We start from the raw sequence: 13,806 nt of genomic DNA on the forward strand, positions 1-13,806 counted from the left end.
GTCAAGGTAAGCTTTTGGTATTACTAATTTATTGCCACTGAGGCCCGCCGGTGTAACTGCTTACTGACTGTACACTGTAACCTTACTGCATGATTGTTTATTAATACGTTACTTCTATTAGCTATACTGACTATGATCTTACTTTAGCTAATATGGTGACAACGATGTAGGCTGTGTGTAGCGTATTGGCTTGGAAAGGTTTCTTCGCCTGGTCCCATACAGCTGATGTGTTGTGCATTGAAGTCCACAAGCGAAGGGAAGAGGTGAAAGGAGGAGAAATGCAAGAAGGAATACAACTTGGCTGCTATGAAAGTGAACTATGTTTACACGTGATCAGGGGTGCATTCATTCCGCCGATTCTGTTAAAAAAAAGTTTCTTAAACGGAAGCAAACGGAACAAAACGGGGATAACATACCTGAATTTGTCTAATAGAAACTCTCGTTTGCAACTGTTGGACTAATGATTACACACTATCAGCTAGATGCAGGCAAGAGTGTGCAAGGCGGTATTGKATGTCACTGTCTGTCCATCTGTGCACCTACGTTGTAAACCTTCATTCATAGGCTAGGTGGTAGCAACCTCTTGATGGGTATAGGTAAAATTTGAGTATCATGTAGTAGCCTAAACCTATCGCTGTTACATTGAACTGGGTGAATGGAATATGAATGAGAGTAATCCAATATGCTGTACTAGAAAAAAGGCTATGCTCATTAAAATTAAATCGTCCTCCCTCATCTTAAACAAGACTGACCGCCACTGCTGTCCGAATGACCCTCAGGTTCTTGGTCACCTCCCTGACCAAGGCCCTTCTCTCCAGACTGCTCAGTTTGGCCAGGCGGCCAGCTCTAGGAAGAGWCTTTCCATTTAAGAATGATGCAGGCCGCTGTGTTCTTGGTGACCTTCAATGCTGCAGAATTGTTTTGGTACCTTTCCCCAGATCTGTGCCTCGACACAATCCTGTCTCGGAGCTCTACGGACAATTCCTTCAAACTAATGGCTTGATTTTTGCTCTGTAATGCACTGTCAACTGTGGGATCTTATTTAGACAGGTGTGTGCCTTTCCAAATCATGTCCAATCAATTGAATTTACCACAGGTGATCTCCAATCAAGTTCTAGAAACATCTCAAGGATATTCAATGGAAACAGGATGCACCTGAGCTCAATTTTGAGGCTCATAACAATGGGTCTGAATACTTATGTAAATATATATTTCAGTTTTTTGTTTTTAATATATTTGCAGGGAAAAAAAGTGGACCAGGAGTGAAGGTTGCTGATAATGGGCCTCTGTTTCCAGTTACAATAGTAATTTACAACATTAACAATGTCTACACTGTATTTCTGATCAATTTGATGTTATTTTAATGGACAAAAATTTTGATTTTCTTTCAATAACAAGGACATATCTAAGTGACCCCAAACTTTTGAACGGTAGTGTATATTTGACGATTTTCAGGTGGTTGTCTTACGAATTGTATTGCATTCAGCTTCTTGTATTTCGCCTCTTGTATTAGCTATATAGACAGTGGTGTATTATGTTAGTATTGTGAAAGGCAAATGTATTCAGTGTGAAGTCTAGTGATTCATACATACATGTAAATGGAGCTAAAAACTTTTGTTTGTGTGTGTGTGTGTGTGTGTGTGTGTGTGTGTGTGTGTGTGTGTGTGTGTGTGTGTGTGTGTGTGTGGGGTGTTGTGTGTGTAGAAGAGCTGTATAAATCCATGTTATTGATTCATTCTGAATCTGAACGTATGATCCAAATTATGAACTGAACTGTATCCATATGTGTTGTCTGCTGTAATTATTGCTTGATTTACATTGTATTTATGTCGTTATGCACGGGGGGTTGTCCAAAAATAACACCCCTCCCCACCGATAATAATATTTTTACATGACCCTCACCTTGTACTGAAAAATAATTTCACACCCTCCACCCTCAGAATTAACTCTAAATAATGTTCACGGCCACAAATAACAATAACTGTAGCGACCCTGTGTTTATAAACATGGATATCAAATTTGCCACTTCAGCATGCTTTTCATGGCACACTTGATGCCACGTAGGGCTATGGGCCAGAAGGTTGAGGGTTTGCCGACCACCACGGGCCAGCTCACCCTCCCTGCCTGTTTCAATACACTATGTTCAGAGCAGACAATAATCAGCTAGGGGGAAATCAGATTTTCACAATTTTGATGCTATATGTTTTATTATATAAAATATATGCAACACATTTCCAACCAACAGTTTTCTGTGCCAATGCACCACACAACCAATAAGCAAAGCAAACCGGCTTCAGGCGCTTCAATATCATGGCTTGCAATTTCAACACCACAATCAAAAAGAGACTCTAACCACATTTCCATCCACAGTTTTTATGCGAGTAAAGTCATACCGTATAAACAAAAAATCAAGACAGCTGTGATGGAAATAGGAGGTTTCGGTACAATTTAATAAATGCCGACAGATAATTAATTTGTTCGGAATTGTGAGATTTTTTTGTGTCTGTAAAATTAACTATGCAAGAAACGGTGGTGGAAACACCTTTATGGAAACACATTTTATGCTAAAATATCGCATCAACCTCTTTAATTATTTGTTACTTTTATTTGTTTTATTTTAAATTTTTTACTRATCTATTTTTAACTTAACACTTATTTTTCTTAAAACTGCATTGTTGTTTAAAGCCTTGTAAGTAAGCATGTCACTGTAAGGTCTACACCTGTTGAATTCGGTGCATGTGACCAATAAAAGTTGATTTGATTTGATGTTACATGTGCAACCGGAGGAAGAAAAAACTCTAGACCATCTTTACTTCAGACAGAGAGATGCTTACAAAGCTCTCCCTCGCCCTCCATTTGGCAAATCTGACCATAACTCTATCCTCCTGATTACTTCTTACAAGCAAAAACTAAAGCAGGAAGTACCAGTGACTCGCTCAATACGGAAGTGGTCAGATGATGCAGATGCTAAGCTACAGGACTGTTTTGCTAGCACAGACTGGAATATGTTCCGGGATTCTTCTGATGGCATTGAGGAGTACACCACATCAGTCACTGGCTTCATCAATAAGTGCATCGATGACGTTGTCCCCACAGTGACTGTACATACCTACCCCAACCAGAAGCCATGGATTACAGGCAACATCCGCACTGAGCTAAAGGGTAGAGCTGCCACTTTCAAGGAGCGGGACTCTAACCCGGACGCTTTAAGAAATCCTGCTGTGTCCGCCGACGAACCATCAAACAGGCAAAGCGGCAGTACAGGACTAAGATTGAATCCTACCACACCGGCTTTGATGCTCGTCGGATGTGGCAGGGCTTGCAAACTATTACGGACTACAAAGGGAATCACAGCCGAGAGCTGCCCACTTCTATGCACGCTTCAAGGCAAGCAACACTGAAGCATGCATGAGAGCACCAGCTGTTCTGGACGACTGTGTGATTATGCTTTCCATAGCCGATGTAAGACCTTCAAACAGGTCAACATTCACAAGGCCGCAGGGCCAGACGGATTACCAGGATGTGTACTCCGAGCATGTGTGGACCAACTGGCAAGTGTCTTCACTGACATTTTGAACTTGTCTGTGACCGAGTCTGTAATACAAACATGTTTCAAGCAGACCACCATAGTCCCTGTGCCCAATAACACCAAGGTAACCTGCCTAAATGACTACCAGCCCGTAGCACTCACGTCCGTATCCATGAAGTGCTTTGAAAGGCTGGTCATGGCTCACATCAACACCATTATCCCAGTAACCCTAGACCTACTCCAATTTGCATACCGTCCCAACAGATCCACAGATGATGCAATCTCTATTTCACTCCACACTGCCCTTTGCCAACTAGACAAAACGAACACCTACGTGAGAATGCTATTCATTGACTACAGCTCAGCATTCAAAACCATAGTGCCCTCAAAGCTCATCAACACTTCCCTCTGCAACTGGATCCTGGACTTCCTGACGGGTCGCACCCAGGTGGTAAGGGTAGGTAAACACAAATCTGTCATGCTGATCCTCAACACGGGGGCCCCTCAAGGGTGCGTGCTAAGTCCTCTCCTGTACTCCCTGTTCACCCATGACTGCATGGCCAAGCACGACTTCAACACCATCAATCTGTTTGCACACGACACAATAGTGGTGCAAACAACTATCAGGCCTACCTGACAGCCTATAGGGAGGAGGTCAGAGACCTGGCAGTGTGGTGCCAGGATAAGAACCTGTCCCTCAACGTGATGAAGACAAACAAGATGATCGTAGACCACAGGAAAAGGAGGGCCGAACAATCCCCCATTCTCATCGACTGTGCTGTAATGGAGCAGGTTGAGAGCTTCATATTCCTTGGTGTCCACATCACCAACAAACTGTCATGAGGGAACGACAACACCTATTCCCCCTCAGGACACTGAAAACATTTGGCATGGGTACTCAGATACTCAAAAAGTTGTACAGCAGCACCATCAAGAGCATCCTGACTGGTTGCATCACCGCCTGGTATGGCAACTGCTTGGCCTCTGACTGCAAGGCACTACAGAGGGTAGTGTGTACGGCCCAGTACATCACTGGGGCCAAGCTTCCTGCCATCCGGGACCTCTATACCAGGCTGTGTCACAGGAAGGCCCCAAGAATTGCCAAAGACTCCAGCCACCCTAGTCATAGACTGCTCTCTCTGCTACTGCATGGCAAGCGGTACCGGAGCACCAAGTCTAGGTCCAAAAGGCTTCTTAACAGCTTCGACACCCAAACCATAAGACTCCTGAAGAGCTAACCGAATGGCTACCTGGACTATTTGCATTGACCACCCCCCCCCCCATTTTTACGCTGCTGCTACTCTTTGTTTATTATCTATGCATAGTCACTTTCCCTCTACCTACATCTACATATTACCTCAACTAACCTGTGTTATTTTTCTATTTTTGTATTTTTTTTAATTCTTTTTTTCCCCTTCAGTTTATTTTTTTTTAATTCTAAAAACGGCATTGTTGGTTAAGTAAGCATTTCACTGTAAGGTCTACTGTTTTATTCGGTGCAATTGACAAATAAAATTTGATTTGATTTGTTTCTCAAACGTCAAATTTCAAACTTCTTCCAAACGTCACATTTCAAAGTGTTTAAGGTTAAGTTGAGGCATTAACTCAGAATGGTTAAAGTAAGGGTTAAAGTTTGGAAAAATTTCAAAAACAACATTCTATCGTTATCATGCAACCTTTCAAACCAGAGGCAGATGCTTGCACCCATGTGCCATTCCCGTCCACAACACAGTAGCAAAACCAAAACCTACTTGAAGGTAACAGTGCTCACTGTTGCCCCTAGTGGCCGGTTTCCACGCCATCTCCCTTCGTCTTCAGACATGGATGGACGTTGAATACGGACTTGTATCACGGGTGACCTGCCTGAATATTGATATAATAACCATCATATCGAAGTAAACTTGGAGTCACGCAATGATGTGGTGTGTGATCCTCCCACTACGACTCGGGAAACCATGCAGTTAATGTCAGTGTTAAATAACGTATGATGAACTTCACAGGGTGGTGAAAGTGCACGGTGATCTTTTAATGCTCCTTTCCAATAAATATTGAGTGTCTGATTCTGGTGACGTGATGGTAGATGCTTGACTGCTTGGATGCCATAATAATGTCATCATGTAGACTAGCCTAACAGCACAGCGAGCTGTTGGCTGGAGTGCATGTGCCATGACCAGAGTTGGCACATTTGCTATTTAACGCAAAAGTCTTTGTGACAAAACTATTGGTAGAGCTGAAAATGTGATGAAAACACACCGAACTTCAGATTTTTATTCGGTACATGAAAACTTAAGAGAAAAAGTAAATTTTGTGTGCGCTATGTTATCACATAGTGATTTTTAGTCTGTTTGGTGGAAACACCATTGGTGGGAAAATATGCATATTTTCTTTATGTGGATTTTTAAATATTCACATGAAAATCTTTTGCCAATTGAATGGAAGCCTAACTTATATCAATCTCGATAAACAGAAAATACTTCTGTTTGTAGGCCTATCCAGTATCGAAAGCTTTGTTTGACAATCTCCGAATGTCATTAAATCTTTCGGTGTTTTGTAACAGATGTTTCTTTCCATTTATCAGATGGCTGCTGCACAGTTTTTAGAATTAGAATTAGAATTATACTTTGGAAGAACGTGCGTAGGTAGCCTACAGGAGACTTTTGAAGTAGCCTAATTAGATTAAAACATTGCGACTGGTTGTGTTTATGCCACATATAAAAGGTAATACATTGTAAAATATAAATTACAAATCTTTAAGCTATATTAAAGAGTTAGGTTCTAGGTGCGCGAGGAGTAGTCGTATGGATTGGAGAGGAGGCAGAGCACCGTTAAGCTTTTCTTAATAACTGGGCCTGCTGGGAGGATATGTCTTTGTTTACACAGGCAGCCCAATTATGGTATTCTTCTCCCTAATTGGTCTTTTGACCATTCAGATCAGCTCTGAAAAAGATCTGATGTGAACATTTATGATGTGATCGGTCAAAAGACCAATTAGTGGAAAAAAGATCAGAATTGGGCCGCCTGTGTAAACGCAGCTTATGTGGTCACATAGGACGACTTAGGAGAATGATGATCCGCAACAGACAGCATATCTCAGCATGAGAATTGAAAATACAGCCAGACTGGCCTGTTACTGTCCCTTTCCAGACCTTGTAAATTATCGAGTGTAGAACTGATTCAAATTGAATGAAACATTCAAATCACAGGGCTTTTGCGCCATTATTCAAATTACATTTTCACTGCAGCCTGGAGTAGAATGTTGAAAATTGGTGCAGCTTTGAATTTTTTTTTTGTGTGGCATGAATACTAGTTAGCCTATTGCAGATCTGGACATGTACGATCCACCTACTACCATTGTCACTATGAATGGTAAGTAGAGGGCAGGATATATAGTTAGACTGGTAGACCATATTGACCTGGTGGTATAGTAATAGTTAGCGCACGGAAAAGCGTAGTGCATAAGGGAAGTACCAAAACACCTTGATATACAGTGGGAAGAAAAAGTATGTGAACCCTTCAGAATTACCTGGATTTCTGCATAAATTGGTCATAAAATTGTATCTGATCTTCATCTAAGTCACAACAATAGACAAACACAGTCTGCTTAAACTAATAACACACAAACAATTATAATTTTTCATGTCTTTATTGAACACATCGTGTAAACATTCACAATGCAGGTTGGGAAAAGTATGTGGATTTAAAAACAGTCTGGCCCTCCTTTGGCAGCAATAACGTCAACCAAACGTTTTCTGTAGTTACGGATCAGACCTGCACGATGGTCAGGAGGAATTTTGGGCCATTCCTCTTAATCAAACTGTTTCAGTTCCACAATATTCTTGGTTTGTCTGGTGTGAACCGCTCTGTGAAGGTCATGCCATAGCATCTCAATCGGGTTGAGGTCAGGACTGACTGGGCCACTCCAGAAGGTGTATTTCTTCTGTTCAAGCCATTCTGTTGTATATTTACCTCTGTCTTTTTGGTTGTTGTCCTGTTGCATCACTTAACTTCTGTTGAGCTTTAATTGGCGGACAGATACATTCTCCTGCAAAATATCTTGATAAACTTGAGAATACATTTTTCCATCGGTGATAGCAAGCTGTCCAGCCTTGAGGCAGCAAAGCAGCCCCAAACCATGATGCCCCCTAAGAAGAGACTTGCTTGGGCCAAGAAACACGAGCAATGGACATTAGAACGATGTAAATCTGTCCTTTGGTCTGATGAGTCCAAAATTGAGATTTTTGGTTCTAACCACCGTTTCTTTGTGAGACGCAGAGGAGGTAAATGAATGATCTCTGCATGTGTGATTCCCACTGTGAAGCATGGAGGAGGAGGTGTGATGGTTTGGGCGAGCTTTGCTGGTGACGCTGTTGGTGATTTATTCCGAATTTAAGGCACATTTAACCAGCATGGCTACCACAGCATTCTGCTCTGCAGCGATACGCTATCCCATCTGGTTTGCGCTTAGTGGGACTATCAGTTGTTTTCAACAGGACAATGACCCAACACACCTCCAGGCTGTGTAAGGGCTATTTGACCAAGAAGGAGAGTGATGGAGTGCTGCATCAGGTGACCTGGCCTCCACAATCACCCGACCTCAACCCAATTGAGATGGTTTGGGATGAGTTGGACCGCAGAGTGAAGGAAAAGCAGCCAACAAGTGTTCAGCATATCTGGGAACTCCTTCAAGACTGATGGACAATCATTCTAGGTGAAGCTTGTGAAGAGAATGCCAAGAGTGTGCAAATCTGTCATCAAGGCAAAGGCTGGCTACTTTGAAAATCTAAAATATTTGGTTACTACATGATTCCATATATGTTATTTCATAGTTTTCATGTCTTCACTAATATTCTACTATGTAGAAAATTGGAGAAATAAAGAAAACCCCTTGAATGAGTAGGTGTGTCCAAAACTTTTTACTGGTACTGTAGGTGAGGTGTATGCAAGCAGATGAGGAAATTTGACTAGGATGGATGAAATTATTTAGCAAAACCTGCAAAGGGTGAATGTTAACCAGGGAAAAAACGCACTAGCCTCTTCTGTGCCCCAAAAAAACAACACACAACCCTCCCCATAGCAAAAAAAATGTTAGACAACCCTGCCTTATTCTGTACCCACCCCAGCCCAGTACATTTTGGACTGTCCCTTATGTGGTGATGCTGTGTTGTGTTTTTTTGAGATGTAAGACACATTTCCTGAAAGGGACATAATAAAGAAATTATTGTTCTATATCTTCTCTACCTCTCTTTCTCTCTCTCTCTGTCTCTCTCTGCCTCTTTCTCTCTCTCTCTCCCTCTGTCTCTCTCCCTTTCTCTTTCTCTCTCTCTCTCACTGCGTCACAATGTGGGTGAGGTTAGACAATGAGAGAGAGACGGAGGAGGGCTGCAGCTAAAATAGAGTGGCTCTTCGTCACACACACACACACACACACAAACCACACCACACACACACACACACACCACACACACACACACACACACACACACACAACCACACACACACACACACACACACACACACACACACACACACACACACACACACACACACACACACACACACACACACAACACACACACACACACACACACACACACACACACACACACACACACACACACACACACACACACACACACACACACACACACACCACACACACACCACACACACACACACACACACACACACACACAGCCAAAACAGAAAAAGTGTTTTTTAAAGATGAGAGTAGTAGTTGCTCATCTCATTTAGGAAGCCACAGAGACAAGGAGGGAGGGAGGGAGGAGAGGTACCCAAGGATATGGAGGGAGGAAGGGGAAGAGAGTAAGACAGAAGAGCAACAGAGATGATGTCATCCTTTAAACCAGTATACCTCTCCCTTCTCTCTCTCTTTCCCTCTCTCTCACTCTCTTCTTTTCCGTTTCCCTGTATCTCTCTCCTCTCCCTCTGTCTCTCCCTTTCCCCATCTCTGTCCTGTCTCTCTCTCTCTTCTACCTCTCTCTGTGGTAGTACTATATTTAGCTCTGCGGTGGTGTGTGTGTGTGGTTGGTGGTGTGGTTGTGTGTGGTGTGTGTGTGTGTGTGTGTGTGTGTGTGTGTGTGTGTGTGTGTTGTGTGTGTGTGTGTGTGTGTGTGTGTGTGTGGTGTGTGTGTGTGTGTGTGTGTGTGTGTGTGTGTGTATGTGTGTGTTGCCGGGTGTCTGAATCAGTGATGCTTCTTCATGTCTGCCCCTTAAAGGTGTCTGCACACCTTTAAACTCCCTGTTTTTTCACGTTCTTTCTCTCTCCTGCCCTTTCGCTCTCTAGCTCTCTCTTCTTCTCCTCTCTCTCCATCCCTGTTTCCACAAACTTACTGTCTCCAATTTAATTTGTATTTTTCTGACACTGTGCTCCGGAAGTTACAATATGTACACTTAGAAAAGGGTACTGAAAGGGGTTCTTCAACTGTCCCAATAGGATAACCCTTTTTGGTTCCATGTAAAAATATTTTTAGTTCCAGGTAGAACTCTTTTCGTTGTACCTGTGTAAAAAGGTTTTGCAATGAACTTAATAGGGTTCTACCTGGAACCAAAAGGATTTTACCTGGAACCAAAAAGGTTCTTCAATGGGTTCTCCTATGGGGACAGCCGACGAACCCTTTTATATTCTAGATAGCACCATTTTTTTCTAAGATTGTAGCTGTCGCTCTCTCTCTCTCTCTCTCTCTCTCTCTCTCTCTCTCTCTCTCTCCTCTCTCTCTCTCTCTCTCTCTCTCTCTTCTCTCTTATTCTAGTTCGCTCCCCCTCTCTCCATCCCTTTCCCTACCACCCACTCCTGTATCACTAATCTTCCCTACCAAGCAAAAAGGTATCTTTAAATGATACCCTATTCCCTGTATAGTCCACTACTTTTGAACAGAGCCCCATGGGTCCATTGGGGACACACACTCTATTCCCAGCACAATTCCTTTCCTTGATACTGTAGCCCAGGGATGGGCAACTTTGATGGGGATTGGGGCTACAAAAAATTGGAACTGATCATGAGGCGACACAGTGACTTGCGGGTCTGCGTACCCACATCCATACCCACACATGCAGTCAAGTGATTTATGCAATCAATATATTTGTGCAGTTAAACTACTTAAATCTCTTAACTAAACCCCCTGTATATAGCCTCACTTTTGTTATTTTATTGGTACTCTTTAAATATTTGCATGTAATACATATTTTTTACTTATCTATTTTTTATTTATAACTGCATTGTTGGTTAAGGGCTTGTAAGTAAACATTTCACTGTAATCAGCATGTGTGACAAATAACATTTGATTTGATTTCATTCTACCCTTAACCTTTTTAACATTTTACTGGCCCGCGTCTTGATGGCACAGAGAAATATTTCATACAATTCTACACATTTTGCCATGGGTTGCAGAGAAAATTTTAAGTTTTAAAGCAAGTTTTCTGGAATTCTACATATTTTACCATTGGGCAGAGAGAAAATTTAGCAATTTTACAACAAATTTCATACAATTCTACTCATTTTACCATGACTTATGCCATGTTAATATGGTATCTGATTGCGAGTGACTTACAAAATCAATGGGGAGGTCAGGGCCCCTGGGCATGTGCCTTGTGTGCCCTGTCGATATTTGGACATGATTACTCATTGGCCATGATAACTAGTTTAGATAACTGGCTAGACTAACTTACCAAGCTCATGATTGGCGCAGTGGTCTAGGGCACTGCATCTCAGTAATCAAGGCATCACTACAGACACCCTGGTTCACAACCAGCTGTGATTGGGAGTCCCATAGGGCGGTGCACAATTGGCCCAGCGTTGTCTGGGTTTGGCCAGTGTAGTCTGTCATTGAAAATAAGAATTTGTTCTTAATTGACTTGCCTTGTTAAATAAAWWWWWTMTTTACTGACATGGCTATTTGAGTAACTGTCAGTGACTGACATACTGTAACAAAATAAAAACTGCTGATGCAAAACCACATTTTAAAATTGCATCTTGTGTATTCTACTACTCTAATTCTCAACAGTAAGTTGAGACCCAGACTGAGTTGAAAGAAAATGTAAACGTTTTGCCCCCCCGTTTTTGGAAATCGATCCGCGGGCCTCCGTGGGCCGTCAGTTGCCCATCCCTGCTATAGCAATACTCCTTTGCTCTCTCTCTTTCTCTCTCTTTCTCTCTATTTTTCCTCCCTTTCTCAATCTGTTCTTTCTGGTTCCTAGTTCGGCTCTTCTTCATACAATTACTCTCTATTAAAAACTGATTCGATTTCTCCTTCATAGTCTGACTATCGAGGGAGAGAGAGAGGAATGGATGGAGGGAGGAGAAAAGAAAGGAGGGGTGAGACAGAGCTCTACAGGTCGACCATTTTACTCGCATATGCACCTAAATGTTTTGCTGTGCGACCTGGAAGTTTTATTTAGGAGCACCAGTGAGCCAAACATTTTGGGGGATTCTAGCATTAATATCTAAAATATTTTTCACTGTGTTACAATTTTTTTGTTTGTGCGCATATATTTTTCAACTTAAGCGCACATGTGCTCCTTATAAAAAAGGTCAGCGTAGCCCTGTGAGAGGGAAGGAGGGATGGGGGAAAGGGTTGGAGAGGTGCGAAGAGGGGAGGAGTGGATGTACACTTTTAACAGAGACTTTGAACATTTAGTTCTCACAAATTACTGTTTGGTGTTACCTTGATGTGATCAAAAAGTGCAGCCTGTTGGTTTAACGGTTTTGACTGTTTGCAGGAGTGTTGTGTGTTTAACTTCTCCGTCTCTCCATCTCTCTCCCTCTCCCTCTCTCCATACCCCCCCAGATGCCCCTGTGGCAGAGCTCCATGACCTGTTCTGTAAGAAGCTGCAGCAGTGCTGCGTCCTCTTTGACTTCCTGGACTGTGTGGCTGACCTGAAGGGGAAAGAGATCAAACGAGCTGCGCTTAACGAACTGGTGGAGTCTGTTGCTACAAGCAGAGGAGTTCTGATAGAGCCACTCTACCCAGAGGCTATTAAGATGGTGAGAGAGGAGGAGTGAGGGAGGGAGGAGGAGGCAGGAGGGAGAAGAGAACGTGAGAGGAGAGAGGGAGGGAGAGGGGGGATAATAGTAGCGGAAAGGGGGTGGAGAGTGGATAGAGAGAAGTAGAAGAGTGGAGAAAGGGAGAGAGGGAGGGACGAGAGGAGGTGGAGAGATGTAAAGAACTCTTCAACCGGAGTGTAGAAGAAAATAAAGGATTGGTTGAAGGAGAGAGAGAAAGAGGGAGGAGAGGAAGAGGGACAGGACGAAGGAAAGAGATAGATAGCATTGGAGAAAAGAGAAAGGGTTATGAAGTTCAGAGAAGCCTAGGTTCATTTATTTTCTATTCTCTTATTTTCATCCTTTTCCTTTCCTCCCTCCACCTCTCCTCTCGTCTCTTCTCCCTTTCTCCTCCTCTCCTCCCCTCTCCTCTCCTCTCCTCCCTCCAACCCTCCATCACTCTATCCTCTTTTAGATCTCAGTGAATATCTTCAGGACATTACCTCCCAGTGAGAACCCAGAGTTTGACCCGGAGGAGGATGAACCCACTCTAGAGGCCTCCTGGCCACACCTGCAGGTACACACACACACACACACACACACACACACACACACACACACACACACACACACACACACACACACACACACACACACACACACACACACACACACACACACACACACACACAAACACACAGACACACATATGGGCAGTCATACGGTTAGAAACAGATTTGAAATCTATGTTTGTGAAGATGATTCCATCTATCACCTTCTGTCTTTTTTATTTTTTATTTAACTCTGTCTTAACTGTGTGTGTGTTCTCTGTGTGTATGTTTTCTCAGCTGGTGTATGAATTCTTTCTGCGTTTCCTGGAGAGCCCAGACTTCCAGCCCTCCATGGCCAAACGCTACGTTGACCAGAAGTTTGTTCTTCAGGTAAAAATCAATTTCTTACATGTCTGCCTCTTACAATATGTATTTCAATATGTCTGTCTCTGTTTGTGTATTACTCAAACTCTCTGGGTTCTGCATTTTGATCATTTATTTCTCTTTCTCTGTGTGTGTGTGTGTGCGTGCGTGCGTGCGTGCGTGCGTGCGTGCGTGCGTGTAGCTGTTGGAATTGTTTGACAGTGAGGATCCGAGGGAGAGAGAGTACCTAAAGACCATCCTGCATCGTGTCTACGGCAAACTGCTCGGCCTGCGGGCATACATACGCAAACAGATCAACAATATCTTTCTCAGGTATCACACACACACACACACACACACACACA

At 42.9% G+C, this 13,806-nt stretch overlaps 1 protein-coding gene across 2 annotated transcripts in view; it reads left to right on the plus strand.

The window, feature by feature from the left end:
- Window positions 1-13,806, plus strand: part of ppp2r5b (protein phosphatase 2, regulatory subunit B', beta) — a 48,956-nt gene that overhangs the window by 14,190 nt on the left and 20,960 nt on the right. For both annotated transcript variants that reach the window (XM_023969983.3, XM_023969975.3), the window contains exons 2-5: window positions 12,334-12,530; window positions 13,003-13,104; window positions 13,376-13,468; window positions 13,644-13,774. In XM_023969983.3, the coding sequence (XP_023825751.1) occupies window positions 12,334-12,530; window positions 13,003-13,104; window positions 13,376-13,468; window positions 13,644-13,774 (523 nt within the window). The remainder of the gene's footprint in view (window positions 1-12,333; window positions 12,531-13,002; window positions 13,105-13,375; window positions 13,469-13,643; window positions 13,775-13,806) is intronic.

Source organism: Salvelinus sp. IW2-2015, linkage group LG3 (assembly GCF_002910315.2).
Source record: "Salvelinus sp. IW2-2015 linkage group LG3, ASM291031v2, whole genome shotgun sequence".
In the NCBI taxonomy this organism is placed as follows: domain Eukaryota; kingdom Metazoa; phylum Chordata; class Actinopteri; order Salmoniformes; family Salmonidae; genus Salvelinus; species Salvelinus sp. IW2-2015.